Here is a 13,510-nt window from a genome sequence, read left to right as displayed (position 1 = left end):
CTACCCACTTAAGCCTCCATGTTGCATCACCACTTCCTCATATCAGGGAGATCATATGATAGTTGTCTTTCTCTGCTTGACTTATTTTGCTAAGCATGATACGCTCTAGTTCCATCCATGTTGTCGCAAATGGCAAGATTTCATTTCTTTTGATGGCTGCATAGTATTCCATTGTGTATATATACCACATCTTCTTGATCCATTCATCTGTTGATGGACATCTAGGTTCTTTCCATAGTTTGGCTATTGTGTCACCTGTCTTCTGAGTTGGTCTTAGTTTTTAGTCACGGAGGATGTCTTGTCACCTTAGACACCCAGGCTTAAAATCAAAGGAAGTTTTTTCTTTATTCTTTCTCATTCACCTACCAACATAGGCCCCAGATAAAATTTGATGGACTCACTTGCCAGGTTTGACTCACATGTCTTGCATCTACCCCTTCTATTCCTACTGCCCTAGATGAGGCCTTAGGCCCTCATCAGCTCCATTGCAGACATCTTGAAATTGGCTTCTGCATCAGTCTTCCCATTCCAGTAATGATCTAGGCTGTTGGTTTTCAAACTGTTCTTTGGAGCCTGTAATCTAGAGAGATGCCTAGTGGCTGGGGCTCTGTACTCCCACTCCTACTTCAACTGGAGGAACTCCATTTTTTGGCTTTTTATATGGAAAACTAAAGTCAAATTCTATTTGGTATTTGCTAATGAAAAAATCTGAAGGGGCACCTGGGTGGCTCAGTGGGTTAAGCCGCTGCCTTCGGCTCCGGTCATGGTCTCAGGGTCCTGGGATCGAGTCCCACATCGGGTTCTCTGCTCAGCAGGGTGCCTGCTTCCTCCTCTCTCTCTCTCTCTGCCTGCCTCTCTGCCTACTTGTGATCTCTCTCTGTCAAATAAATAAATAAAATCTTAAAAAAAAAAAAATCTGAAAACTGCTCCCAGGTTGAGGCAAACCAAACCACTTCTTTCCTATATGCATTCTTCACCATCTCTGTTTTGCTCAAACTTCTACTGATTTTGGAATTCTGAATACCACCCTGTCCTTACCTACCTCTCATTCTCAAGTCCACATCTTTGCTTGTCTAAATCCTCTTTACTTCAAAGGCCATTCTTTCGTGAAACTTCTTGAATTCCCAGCCAGGAGAGAAGGTCTTTCTTGTCTTTGAGCTACTAGTGGTCTTCATCTGGTTTCTTGTAGGACATAGTTTATTTTAGTGCTATCATTTATATTCATAGCTCGCTGTCTCTACCGACCTAAAAACCCAGAAAAGGCAGGGTCCTATTATCTCCGTCTTTGTGTCTTCCACAAGGTCGGGAGTTGTTAATTGTACCTACTGTGTGCCAAGCCCTTTGCTAGGCTTTCAAAATGCAGGAGTAATAGACAACCTCATCTCCGTTCTCAGAGCAGGACTACTGAGCAGGACAGACTAGTAGTAAAGGAACTCTTCTAATCCAGTTTGGTAAAGGCTACCAAAAAGGGCCACTGAGGCTGCATTGAGAGCGTGGGACATGGTCACAGCTTCTGGCAGCATTGAAGCCATCTTGTGGAATGAGCAGAAATCTTTCCAGACGAAAGGAAAAGGAAAATTTCACGTAGAAGAAACATGCGGTTGAAAGGCCAGGAAGTGTGAGGATTGGTGAATTGGAGACAAAGTTATATGGTTAGAGACTAAGTCTGTAGGACTGGGAAGAAATGGTGAGGAGACAGAGGGAGGGGCAGAGGCCCTTGTGAGCCCTTAATGGGTTTATGCAGGGAAGTTACAGGATCAGAACTTTGAAAGGAGCCACGAGTAAAAGACAGTGGGAAGAAAGAAGGTCTGTGTTCTGAACACCCAATCTTCTGATATCAGTTGCTGTAACACCTGGCTGCAGGTGGGAGTGAGACAGGGCCTTTTGAAAGAATGGAGGGCTTCCTGAAAGGAACCTGGGATTCCCAGTGGTGTTCTTCTGGGCTGTTTCTGGGAGGGGCCAAAATAAATATGATGATCCATGACAGAGTTAAGTTTTCAGATGTTAGTTTTAAAACAAAACAAAGTGGTGGGGAATAGAGTTAAATATTATTCTTGTGATTTTAAGCGCTGTAGTAATTCAGAGGAGAAGACAACATGCTAAAAGCTGGAGTAGTCCGTGATGGAAAGTAAGACTTGAGCTATCATTGGACCTTGAAGAGAAGCTGGATGGGCAGTAGGGACAGGAATCTGTCCAAGCAAGGGAAGCAAGCTAAAAGAAGATGCAGAGGAAGCAATGAGTATGGTCTGGTTTGGAGAGGAGAGAGGCATAGTGACAGTACAGCTGGGGACAGGGGCTGGGCCAAGGTATAGAAGTTGTGGAAGGCCAAGTGGCCAGGTGTTTATATCTCTTGAAACATTGGGAAAAAGCTATTGATATGATGGAAGTGGCTTAACAAGATTCATGGAGGGGGGTAGATAATCTGTGTAATTAGGTTTTACACTCTGACAGAAAAAAGAAGGACCTTTGGGAGTGACTTTTTTCTAGCCAGTGATCAACAGAGTCTAGTGCATGGCTGGTAAAGCAGTAGGGGAGAGCTGGAAGTTTGAGTTTTGGGGCCTAGCAGAATTATGGCATCATTGTGAGTGACGTAGTATGTTGAGAAGAGGAGCTGGTATATGGGAAGAAGAAAAGACTTTTGTTTTTAAATTGAAGTCATCACATCTGACTCAATGAATGTAAGAGTTTCATGGGCAGTTGGAGCTCTGAGACCTGTGGCTACTGGTGATGTTTGGAAGCCATTATAGTACAGTGGAGCAGGAGCCACATTGCAAGGAGAAAAGGAAGATGGTGAAGAAGTGAAGGTTTCTTGGGGGCAACTACTTGTTTGAGAAATTGGATGAAAGGAAGGGAAATAGGTGGTAGTTAGAAGGGACATTGAGTAGAGCCTTTAAGGGTGGGGAGCCGTAGAAGCCTGCATGGGGTTGATTCCTAAAAAATTCTTACAAGTATATGCTCACTGAGATTATATTATGCTCATTCATTTGTTTGTTCATTCATTCACCGAGTGTTTGCATACCAGGCATTCTGGCCATTTCTCCCCTTTACTGCAGTCTGGGCTTCGTGCCAGAACAACATCTTAACAGTGAGTACTAGTGGAGCAATAACAGGACTTGAGCGAGGTTCGGCTGGAATAATCAATTACAGTCTTTTCTTCCCTTAATTGGAGCTAAAGTTTCTTTCCTTCCCATGGGAAAGTTGTGAGTGATTCCAGCTATGTCTTCCAGGTGGTGCTGGGTATTACTGAGTTTCAAGAGCCTTTTAAACAATGTGTTGTTTTTTGTGGTCACAGCAGGCAGAGTGGAATCTCCAGCTACTAGAGGTCCCACCCCAAACTCAGTTTGATTACACCGTCACCAATCTCACTGGTGGCCCAAAACCACATTGTCCTTTCGACTCTCAATACCGTGAGACCAAACTGAAGGTGAGCAGTGCTTCCCTCCTCTGGGAAGCCCACTATAAAGTTTCCATGGTTCTCTCTGGGCTGAGTTTAGCAGGCTGTGAGGTATTTTCGTTCTTCTTTATGTCTCTGCCCCACATTAGGGGGGCATGTTTGCCGGACAGCTGACCAACGTGGGCATGCAGCAGATGTTTGCCCTAGGAGAGAGGCTGAGGAAGAACTATGTGGAGGACATCCCCTTTCTTTCGCCAACTTTCAATCCAATGGAGGTCTTGTGAGTTACTCAAAAAAGGGGTGTTGCACCCAGTTTAAGGTCTTAAGCATGAGGAAACCCATACTGACCCCCCAGATGGTTCCTGTTCTCACCCAACATAGTTTGGGGCAGTTACCTTGTATAATAGGATCCTGTGAACATGTGGTTGATGGAGGTGACATTCATTGGCTTTTGGGTCCCTTGGGGCAGCCATGCCACAGAGAGATAAAGGATTATTCCCAGCCCCATAGCTCCCCCTATGTGATCTTAAAGCCTCCTAAGTGCTCTGTAGGATAGGGTAGTATATATACTTGAATCTTCCTTTTATGAATGTCTCTGCCTTTTTTTTTTTCTTCCAGCGTTCGTTCCACTAATATATATCGAAATCTGGAGTCTACCCGGTGTTTGCTGGCTGGACTTTTCCAGTGTCAGAAAGAAGGTTCGAGTTTGGAGTCTAGAAGTCAGCCCCTATCCCAGAGGACCTTTCTTCTTGCTTCCAAAGCCCTCCCCACCCTCTTCCTTGGTGCTGTTCCTTTGATTTCTCTCCTGCACATGTGGCTTCCATGCTGTACCTACTGTAGTGGGCTGTCCCTTGTCTGGCCTTCCGCTGCCCTTGCCATCTGTCCTCCACACCTACAGTGATGTGTCAGCCACTCTGATGTGCCCGTGGCTCCTGACTTCTCCTCTTAGGCTTCTCCACAGGCTGCATGAGGCAGCCCTAGCCAGGTCTTGTGAACAGTGTTGGGGCTTTTTGCTTAGGTAAGACGCTACTGAAAAGGAAGGCAGGCAGGAGGGATACTTAGCTGGGACCCAAGCCTGCTGCTATTGCTCTGGTCTTGGTTATAATCCACAGCCGGACCCAGATGGTATTAACAGTATTCTGTTCAGTCTCGCCTCACTGAGAAGGTCTAGTGAGTTGGAGTTTTGACGTGTTCAACCCGTGAATGATCACAGCTAATAGTACTCAACCTTTCACCACTGAGGACCACATTTATTATTTTCCCTCATGGATCTCATGTCTTGAGGCCCTTTGACTAGCAAATGGAACTGCATTTTGTCATTTGTACTTGATTCAGATTTACATTTAATTGCCGGTCTGAGTTTCATATCAACATGACCTCACCGATATTAAAATACTAAAATGGTGCCATAAGGCAAAGGTTCTTGCTTCACTTCTTTAGCAGTATCTCAAATAGATATAAAATTTCCGTCGGCTTTTAGAAAAATAAACTATGTAAAATAATAGAAACCTCCAGGCCAGAAGAGGCTGGCCTTACCCCACTCTGGGTTGCGTACAGCTGCCAATTCCGGCAGCAGTTGGATGCCGAACATAGACAGCATGTGTCTGCCGAACATAGACAACAGAGAGCAGAATGTGCTGCCCTTACTTCCTAGAGGCTGCTGGACTTCTGAAAACTCTTCGCTTGCCCATCTTCTAAAAGGCAAATGTCCTCTCCTCAGAAACAGCGGAAGTATGATTGGAGTAGCAAAGCTGTTTCTTAGAGGCAGCCTGATTTACCAGCAGGCCTCAGACTGAGACTGCCCCAAATTCCCAACAGGGAGGGAAGTGATAGCCTCACTAGCCACTGGACCCAAACATCCTGGGACTCTAATTTGACCGTGTATCAAACCTTTTTTTTGATTGCTTTGTGTATACTAACCTGTTTAATTCTTTTTAATAACCCTATGAGGTAGGTAATATTATTCCTAATTTACAGATAAGAGAATTAAGGCACAGAGAGGCTAAATGACTTTCCCAGGGCCACAAAGCTGGTAAATGGTGGAATAGGGATTCAAACTCTGGCAGTCTGGTTCCAGAATCCATACTCTTCACCTTTATGCTGTGCTGTTCAGAGGACACACATATTTGGAGAGGGCCTCTGGTCATTTGCTCAACAAAGTGTGTCTGAATTTTGATATTATGGTAAAGTTACCATATGCTACTGGAGTTTTAACTATCAACAGTTGAGAACAACAACTCTTTGGGGTTTAGATTCACCACCCCACATACTGACTTCAGTGAGTTCCAGAGAGCTGCTCATAGAAGTTCTTTCTTTTGCCATCAGAGATCAGGCTTGATTTGAGTGGAAAGGAAAGCTACCACAGGCCCTTGCCATATCTGGCACAGAGCAAAGCATGGGAAGGTGTTAGAGCACCTTGATGGGAGGGGATAAAGATACTTGTAAGCTCTGAGCAGCAGCAAGCTACTGGAAGGTATACAGTTGACCTTTGAACAACATGGATTCAAACTGCATGAGTCCACTTACACACAATTTTATTTTTTTATTTTTTGATAAATACAGTACAGAACTACAAATGTATTTTCTCTTCTTAGGTTTTTCTTAATCACACTTTCTTTTCTCTAGCTTACTTGATTGGAAGAACACAATGTATAATACATATACAAACGATGGGTTAATCACCTATTTATGTTATCAGTAAGGCTTTCAGTCAACAGTAGGCTGTTAGTAGTTAAGTTTTTGGGGAATCAGAAGTTATATGTGGATTTTCAACTGTTGGAGGGGGAGATCAGTGACCCCAACCCTCAGATGTTCAAGGGTCAACTGTATAAGAAACTTTGTTTGTAGCCTAATGTGTGTCTCTTGACAGTTCATCTAGAAACCTGGCTTTCCTTTTGGGCAAGGCTCTGAGGCTGACAGGTCTTGTGACCTTATGGTCACCGTTCTTACATTATCATGTGCTGAGTCATCGTATTGGTCTAGAGGATTGGACTTTGAAAAGCAGGAAAGTCACCTAGTTCTGATAGAGTTGGGGATAGCCTGTTCTTTGTTAGAATGCCTGAAGGCAGGAATCTTTGGGAACGGGTCAGGAAAGTGCCAGTCCGATCCAGGTCTGGGCCTGCTCTAGTCTATATGTGGCCCAGTAGGAGGGGCTGTGCCAGATAGAACAGGCTGCTTCTTGCTTTCTGTCTTTCTCAGACCACAGGAGAGCTGTGGCAGGGCATGTTGAAGTTAGTAACCTGGATGGTCTGCCTCCTCTAGCAGAGAGGAGAAGACAGGGGTGGGGATGCTGGGTGAACAAGCTAAAGCCTCTTCCTGCCTGCGCTCCCACCTTCCCTCCAGGACCCATCATCATCCATGCTGATGAGGCAAGCTCAGAAGTCTTGTACCCCAACTACCAAAACTGCTGGAGCCTGCGGGAAAGAACCAGGTAACTGCCCTGGCACCTTGCTCACCAGTTGGGGACAGACAGCCTTTTATTCTCGCTGGCAGCCTGTGCCTGAACTCAGGCCCTGCCGAGGCTTACCAGGTGGGTGGATAAGGGTGGGAAGGATTGCTTTACATTAAGGCTTGACCTTGCTGTCCGGGAAAGGAAGAAGCTCCTGTTCACAGTGACAAGCTCATAGTGAAGGTGCAGCAAGCTCTCTCCAGCCACATCCCGGGCCTGAGAGATGGTATGTACAGCCTGAGCCTGGTGTGCCTTAGAAACCATTGTCCTTGTGACCATCATGGGCTCAGAGAGGGCAGATGAAAACACCAACAGGTTAAGTAAAAGGTGATTAAGTCAGTGGTTGGACTACAAATCCATATTGGCAAGCAGAAGACACAGATTTCCCTTCTCTTACTAATTTGCTGCCTTGCAGAAGAGATTGGTTTGGACTGATGACACTTTTCAGTGTTAAGATATTTCTGGGCCACCCAAAGTATGTGTTCCACAGAAGAGAGAGAAGGTTGTTTGCAAGCGGACCTAGGCTGCTGTTGTATTGTTTTTGGTGGAATGGAAGAAGATGCTAGAGTGGAATCTGGAAATTCAGGCTTTTATTCTGGCCCTAGTCTCTGCTATCTTACTTTCTTTCTTTTTTTTAATTTCTTTTCAGCGTAACAGGATTCATTGTTTTTGCACCACAGCTGTCTTACTTTCATAGGTCATGTGAACTCCTAGAGCCCCAGTTGACTCGTATAAAATGGGAATACCAACTAACTCCAATGTTTTGTTATTGAGGAATGAATGAGATCCCAATTGATGAATGAGATACGCTTTGTAAACTGTGTATTATTCTACAATATATAGGATTACTTTTTATTTTTTTGCAGAGGCCGGAGGCAGGCTGCTTCTTTGCAGCCAGGAATCTCAGAGGATTTGCAAAAGGTGAAGGAAGGAATGTGCATCACCAGTAATGATGGAGTAGACTTCCTCAGCCTCTTTGACAATATGGCTGCTGAGCAGGTTGGATAACTGTTCTCCTCCAGCCCCTGGGGGTGGGGGTGGGGTCAGGGATAGGCACCTAGGCAGGCTGGCTTCTGAGTTAGAACTGGGTAGAGGGGAGTGGGTGGAGGCTGCTGTGGTAGGACTTATAAGTGGAATGGCTGTCGGAACTGAGGGCTAGGCCACAATCAGGGAGGAGTCCTCATTTGGTTAGGCGCATGGATATTTAACTCTAAATCAGAATTTCTTAAGGCATGTTCTCCAGAATACCGGTGATGTAAGTGTGAATATTTTGGGCAGGCAGGGGTGGGGTGGATGACGGGTAGCGGGGGTTGCCTGAAAGTTTTGGAATCCGTATTATATCACTTTTTGGAGAGTCTATATGCACTGAAGCATATTAAAGAATCTAAGCAGTAAAGAAAGCTGGTCAGTCTTTAAATCTATTTCCCCCAAACTTACTTAGCCTAGAATCTTTTTTCATCTAATAAATATTGAAGACCACACGATGTGAAAGTCTTCTGCAGATTCAAAAGCCAGACTCCCAAAGGTGCAGTGTAGCCTGGATCCTCCTTCCCTCTCTTGTCAGGATGACAGTGTGCCCTGAAGGCAGAAGGGTCCTGTGCTTGTGGGTAAAATAGGAATACGGTTATAAGATGAGGGGGTTTATATAAGGTATTTACGTGGCATACTTTGTAGAAAACCATTTTGGGGAAAATGAAAGTCGTGTAGAAATTTATGAATTCCTTACTCTATATTTTATTATATTTTATGGTTTTAAAAAATACAGATGTTTTAAATAGGTGGGGAGCCATCAGAAGGGGAGGAAAAACAGCTCTTTTTCTCCCCCTTGAGCCTTCAGATCTCTAGGAATTGCTTCAGAAGGGCCTTGGGACGTAGCTTTTGGAACTGTTAAGTCCCTCCCCAGGAGAAGATGGGCCCCCGAAGGTTGTGTGAAAGACAAGCAGCTGCCAAGCACAGTGAGCGAGAAGTATTTCTTGGTAAAACTGTCCCCGTGGTCCTTTCAGGTGCACAATCTCCTGAGCTGCCCCACGCTGCAGAGATTTGCACGGATGATTGAGCAGAGAGCAGTGGACACAGTCTTATACGTTATGCAGAGGGAAGACAGGTGAGCAGCCTCGTCAGCCGCCCGCATCAAATCATGCTTGTCCAGGCCTCTCAGCCTGTGGGCATGGGGTGGGGGCGGGGGGCGTCCCCTGGCCTGCTCACACCTGCCAGCTGGGTCTCTACCTGTGCTGAGGTAGAAATCACTATGTTCTGCTGGCCTGCTGAATGGATACAGCACTAAGTCCTTAGCCTTTGGAGCAGGGACTGGTGCCATGGGGCTTCTGTTCGCTGTTATACAGACCAGGAGCCACCACTCGGCTGAGTTTCTCTTAAATCACTGACTTCCTCCCCTTTAGCTTTACCTTTCAAAGGGCTTGGGTCAGGAGAGCTGATGGAAGACTACTGACTGCTCACTTTGTTCATCAGTCTACAGCTTACAAGGCATTTCCCTGATCTCGCTCCGAGGGAAATGTCATTATCCCTGACCACAGCTGAGTCTGCCTTTATAGATGAAGAAATGGCCTGGGTGATGCGGGCTTTCTCACCTAGGCTTGGCTAGCATGTGGCAGAGCTGGGACACAGACCAGATCTTCTGGCAGTCCTGTGTTTTTTATGTTGTTGGGACTTAGGGCTTTGTTTTCGGAAGGTCCGTTTCTTGTCTCCCAGAGGGGAGTTCCTCTCTTATCAAATGAAACAAAAGAAAACACGTTCTTTGATTGGTTAAGAAACATTTGGCTTGCACTTAGAATAGGTAAGTTGATAGAGGCGGCGATGGGAAAAAGAGGATCAGTCCGGGGGAGAAAAAAAGGATCAGTCCTGGGGAGGAAAAAGCAGCTAACATGTCAAGAATTTTCAGGGCCTGGTACCATAAGAGTAAGATTAACCTATGGCTGCTTCTCTCCTGCTCAGTGTCAGTGTGTCCAGAAGGCTCCTGCCATGCCACCCAGCTTGCGACTACTCACTGTGATTTTTGCTCCCTTCCTTCATCTGTTCTTGAAGTAGCCCCACCAGACAGACCTAAATTGTCACACACAGTCCTCCCCTACACACACACACACACAGAGCGTAGGTACTTTAAGCTTCTCAATCCATGCATTATCTGTTGCAACTATTCATCCCTGTCCATGTGGCACAGAAGCAGCCATAGACGACATACAAACAGCTGGGCACAGCTATATTCCAGTAACACTTTATTTATAAAACAGGCAAGTGGCTTGGATTTGGACAATGGCCATAGTTTTTCTCCCCCGTGTAAAGCATTTTAAATAAGATCTGATTCTTCTTTCCATTTCGGTTAGCCTTGATTTCGCAAAACTGATGTTTCTTCAGGGACGAATTAGAAGGCCTCACAGTGCCATCCCAACTTGGCCTGGCCTACGTACATTCTTCTGGAAAGTATATGTTGCATGTGCTTTGGTTGCCTACTCCTCATCCACTGCTTCAGCGTTCCTTGACTTAGAAAGGTTATCCTTTATTTCCAGTCATCATGAAAGAAGGATTGGTCTAAGCCGGTCATGGTGACCCCACTCCCTTTGGTCCATGACTGGGCTCTGGGAATTCTGGAAGAAGTGTTTTCCTCATCTTTGATCAAAGGGGAGAGGCACCAAAGCCAAGCCTTTTGGATGCTCGCCAGCACAGCTCCCTGCTTTAACACTGGGATGACAGGCGTGGAGTTGCGGTAACTGCCTTGTGATCCTAAGGTGGCAAAGACGAGGGTGAAAGTGGCGAAGCCACAGCACCTGCCCTGCAAGTGAGCACTGCCACTGAGCTCTGTGTCACACCACATAGATAAGACGGGTCCCTGCCGTCCAAACTCCAGAGAAGAGGGGCTGGTCCCCGGGAAGCAGAGTTCAGGATGCTCTTCCTTCTGATTGCTTGTCTAAGGGCCTTCTGTAATTCTTGGAATAATTAATTAATTAATTAATTAATTAATTATTGAAATAGCCTGTCCTTCCCAGCTTTGTTCTTTTATTCCTGGAGGCCTAGTTCTTCATGACTAATCCCGGGTACCAGTCCATTACAGCCGTGTTTGTACCAGGTCTGTGCCCTGGTGCTTTTGTTGTTGGAAGTCTCTGTGTGCACAGAACCCTCAAACTGAAGGTGTCATTTCTCCCTGCCTGTTGCTGTCCCTCATGCATTTCTTGTCATCTTCTCAGCTCTTTCTGATTGGGCTTCTGAGGTCCTGTATGCCAGTGCCCACTGGCAGCTCCAATGTTGTTTACTTGCCATAGGGAAAGCCTTCAGATGGCCGTAGGCCCACTCCTTCATATTCTGGAGAGCAACCTGCTGAAAGTTGTGGACCCTGCCACTCCAGCAGACAAAACCAGGTACTACCACAGCAACTCCACTTTGTGCAGCTGAGGCCAGGAGGGGCCTCTGGCTGTGGGGAGGGAATTCTGGTTTTAGGGAGGGCAAGAACCAGGCTGACAGTGCAATTGTTAAAGAGGCCAGGAGTCCCAGAGATATTCACAACATTGTTACCTTTCTTTCTGTGGCACCCATCCTACCATGGTTTGAAATTTTTATGTTAACAGGAAAAAGCCTGTATTTGGTTTTTTTCTTTTCTTTTTTTTTTTTTAACTAACTGAACATATGTGAAAGAGTAGCTGATTATGATGTCACATGGACACACATAATAGATGGTTTTGTTCGAACACCTTCATTGAGTGTAGAGAAGGGTATGATGTCCACCTGGCATTTTAAATGTTGGAAGTAACTTCTGAACGTTCAGCGCCACTTTTGTAGTGCCTGGAACCCCAGTTAGGGGCACAGATTTGCAGTGTTATGTGTCCTGGGCCCTGACGGAGCAGAGCATGGTCCACGGATGAGAAAGAGAGATTGTACGATAGCTAGAAACTCACGAGCCTGAGAACAGGAGAGGCCGGTCAGGTGCAATAGGAACATTCAGGAACTTTGGGCCAGATTTATTTATTTTTTGGCCAGATTTATAATAGCAGATTGTACCCATGCCCTTCATTATCTCTCAGCACCTAACCGGTCCTTGTCGCCTTGCCCCCCTTGCCTTGTATCTGTAGAATACTAGTGCTACTCTTCTAGTTTAGGAGTGAACACATAAAATCCTTGATCTTTTCAAAGAGAGAGATACAGGGGATGGGCAGATAAGATTAAAATGGCTCCATTTTTACTGATGAAAGCCATTTGGAGACTATGTTGAAGGCCATACAGGCTTCTTAATATTCCTTTGAAATGAACTTAATTCCCCCAAACTACAAGCTTCCCAACAAGGAGGAGAGCGTGCTCTACTAAACTCATCACATGGCTGAGCATAGGAAGAACATTTGCCACAGGCAGGCAGATCCCAAGGAGGGAAGGGAGAGGTAGGGCCAAGCCATACCTGGGGAAGAACGAGTGGGTGGGTGGACAAGCAGATGGGCAGGAAGGGACCAGGAGAACTACTCCAGTGGGGATCCCTCCTCATAAAAACATGGGAGTGAGAATAATGTCTCCCCCCCCCCCCATCTCTTTCAAAGAAATTTTATACCAGGCTCACTGACTTCTAGATGTCACCTGATTTCCGGGTCAAGTGTTTCTTACTCAGGAGGCAGGCAGTGTCCTGGCCTCCAGAGTCCTGAGGTAAAGGACTGTGGACTGTCTTCTCCTTGCAGAAAGCTGTACCTCTACGCGGCTCATGATATGACCCTCATGCCTCTCTTAATCACCCTGGGGATTTTTGACCACAAGTGGCCCCCATTTGCTGTTGATCTGACCATGGAACTCTACCAGCATAGGCAATCTAAGGAGTGGTTTGTGCAGCTCTATTACCGCGGAGAGGTAAGTCCTGTGAGGTGCAACTGGGTGGTAGCTAGGCACCCTCCCTCCGACCCACCCATCTTCTTTAGCACCAAATCCCCCTCCTCGGGCTCAGGGGAATCTCCTTGGTACAGTCAGCTCTGTAGATCCAATGGAATGACTCACAACCATGACCAGGGATACGGCAGAACTGGAACTGTGGTGTCAGGTTGAGATTTGGGCCTTATGGCATGTCTGCTACAGACTGCTTCTAGAAAAGGGACTCCCCTCCTCTTCCCCTGAGTGTCTCTGTCAGGATGTAACACCCTGACTGGGAGGCCTGTTTTGAAAGTGAATGATGGTGTCTTTGGGAGGCAGTGTGCGTTGTTGGTTGTGGGCACATGCTAGAGCACCCCCCAGAGATTAGACCTTTCGCTCTCCCAGCTTAGGGGTGTAATGTGACTGTGTCTCCCCAGTCAGCTCTGCAAGCAGTTCTTGAGTAACAATAAGCAGGGCATGGTGTTCCTACTCTGGAAGCTGACCAGGTGGTGGGGCCTTCTCAGCTGCTCTGTGTGTGCATATGCACTCCATTGGGTCAAACCTTTCAGACCTCTGGGCACAGGGGAAGATAGTGGGCTGGGGTCCTTAGGGGCCTGGCTGAGTTTTGTCTCTTCCACAGGAGCAGGTGCCAAAAGGTTGCCCTGACCGGCTCTGTCCTCTGGACAAGTTCTTAAACACCATTTCAGTTTATACCTTGAGCCCAGAAAAATACCACACTCTCTGTTCTAAAGTCCAGGTGATGGAACTTGGAAATGGAAAGTGACTGATTTCTACAAACAGGATGTTAGTTTTTCAATAAATGCCTTTACACACTG

At 46.2% G+C, this 13,510-nt stretch overlaps 1 protein-coding gene across 2 annotated transcripts in view; it reads left to right on the top strand.

Annotated features, from left to right (window-relative positions):
* Window positions 1-13,510, top strand: part of ACP6 (acid phosphatase 6, lysophosphatidic) — a 19,100-nt gene extending 5,590 nt beyond the window's left edge. Inside the window, exons 3-11 of one of the 2 annotated variants that reach the window (XM_059375957.1) lie at window positions 3,296-3,424; window positions 3,544-3,674; window positions 4,013-4,092; window positions 6,737-6,824; window positions 7,709-7,841; window positions 8,846-8,946; window positions 11,117-11,212; window positions 12,512-12,677; window positions 13,315-13,510. In XM_059375957.1, coding sequence (XP_059231940.1) covers window positions 3,296-3,424; window positions 3,544-3,674; window positions 4,013-4,092; window positions 6,737-6,824; window positions 7,709-7,841; window positions 8,846-8,946; window positions 11,117-11,212; window positions 12,512-12,677; window positions 13,315-13,458 — 1,068 coding nt within the window. In that variant the 3' untranslated portion in view covers window positions 13,459-13,510. Of the gene's footprint in view, window positions 1-3,292; window positions 3,425-3,543; window positions 3,675-4,012; window positions 4,093-6,736; window positions 6,825-7,708; window positions 7,842-8,845; window positions 8,947-11,116; window positions 11,213-12,511; window positions 12,678-13,314 lie in introns of both variants that reach the window. The other variant, XM_059375956.1, reaches the window with a different exon arrangement.

Source organism: Mustela nigripes, chromosome 14, assembly GCF_022355385.1.
Source record: "Mustela nigripes isolate SB6536 chromosome 14, MUSNIG.SB6536, whole genome shotgun sequence".
Lineage (NCBI taxonomy): Eukaryota > Metazoa > Chordata > Mammalia > Carnivora > Mustelidae > Mustela > Mustela nigripes.
The sequence above is the reverse complement of the archived record's forward strand: the minus strand, read 5'-3'. Positions and strand labels throughout refer to the sequence as shown.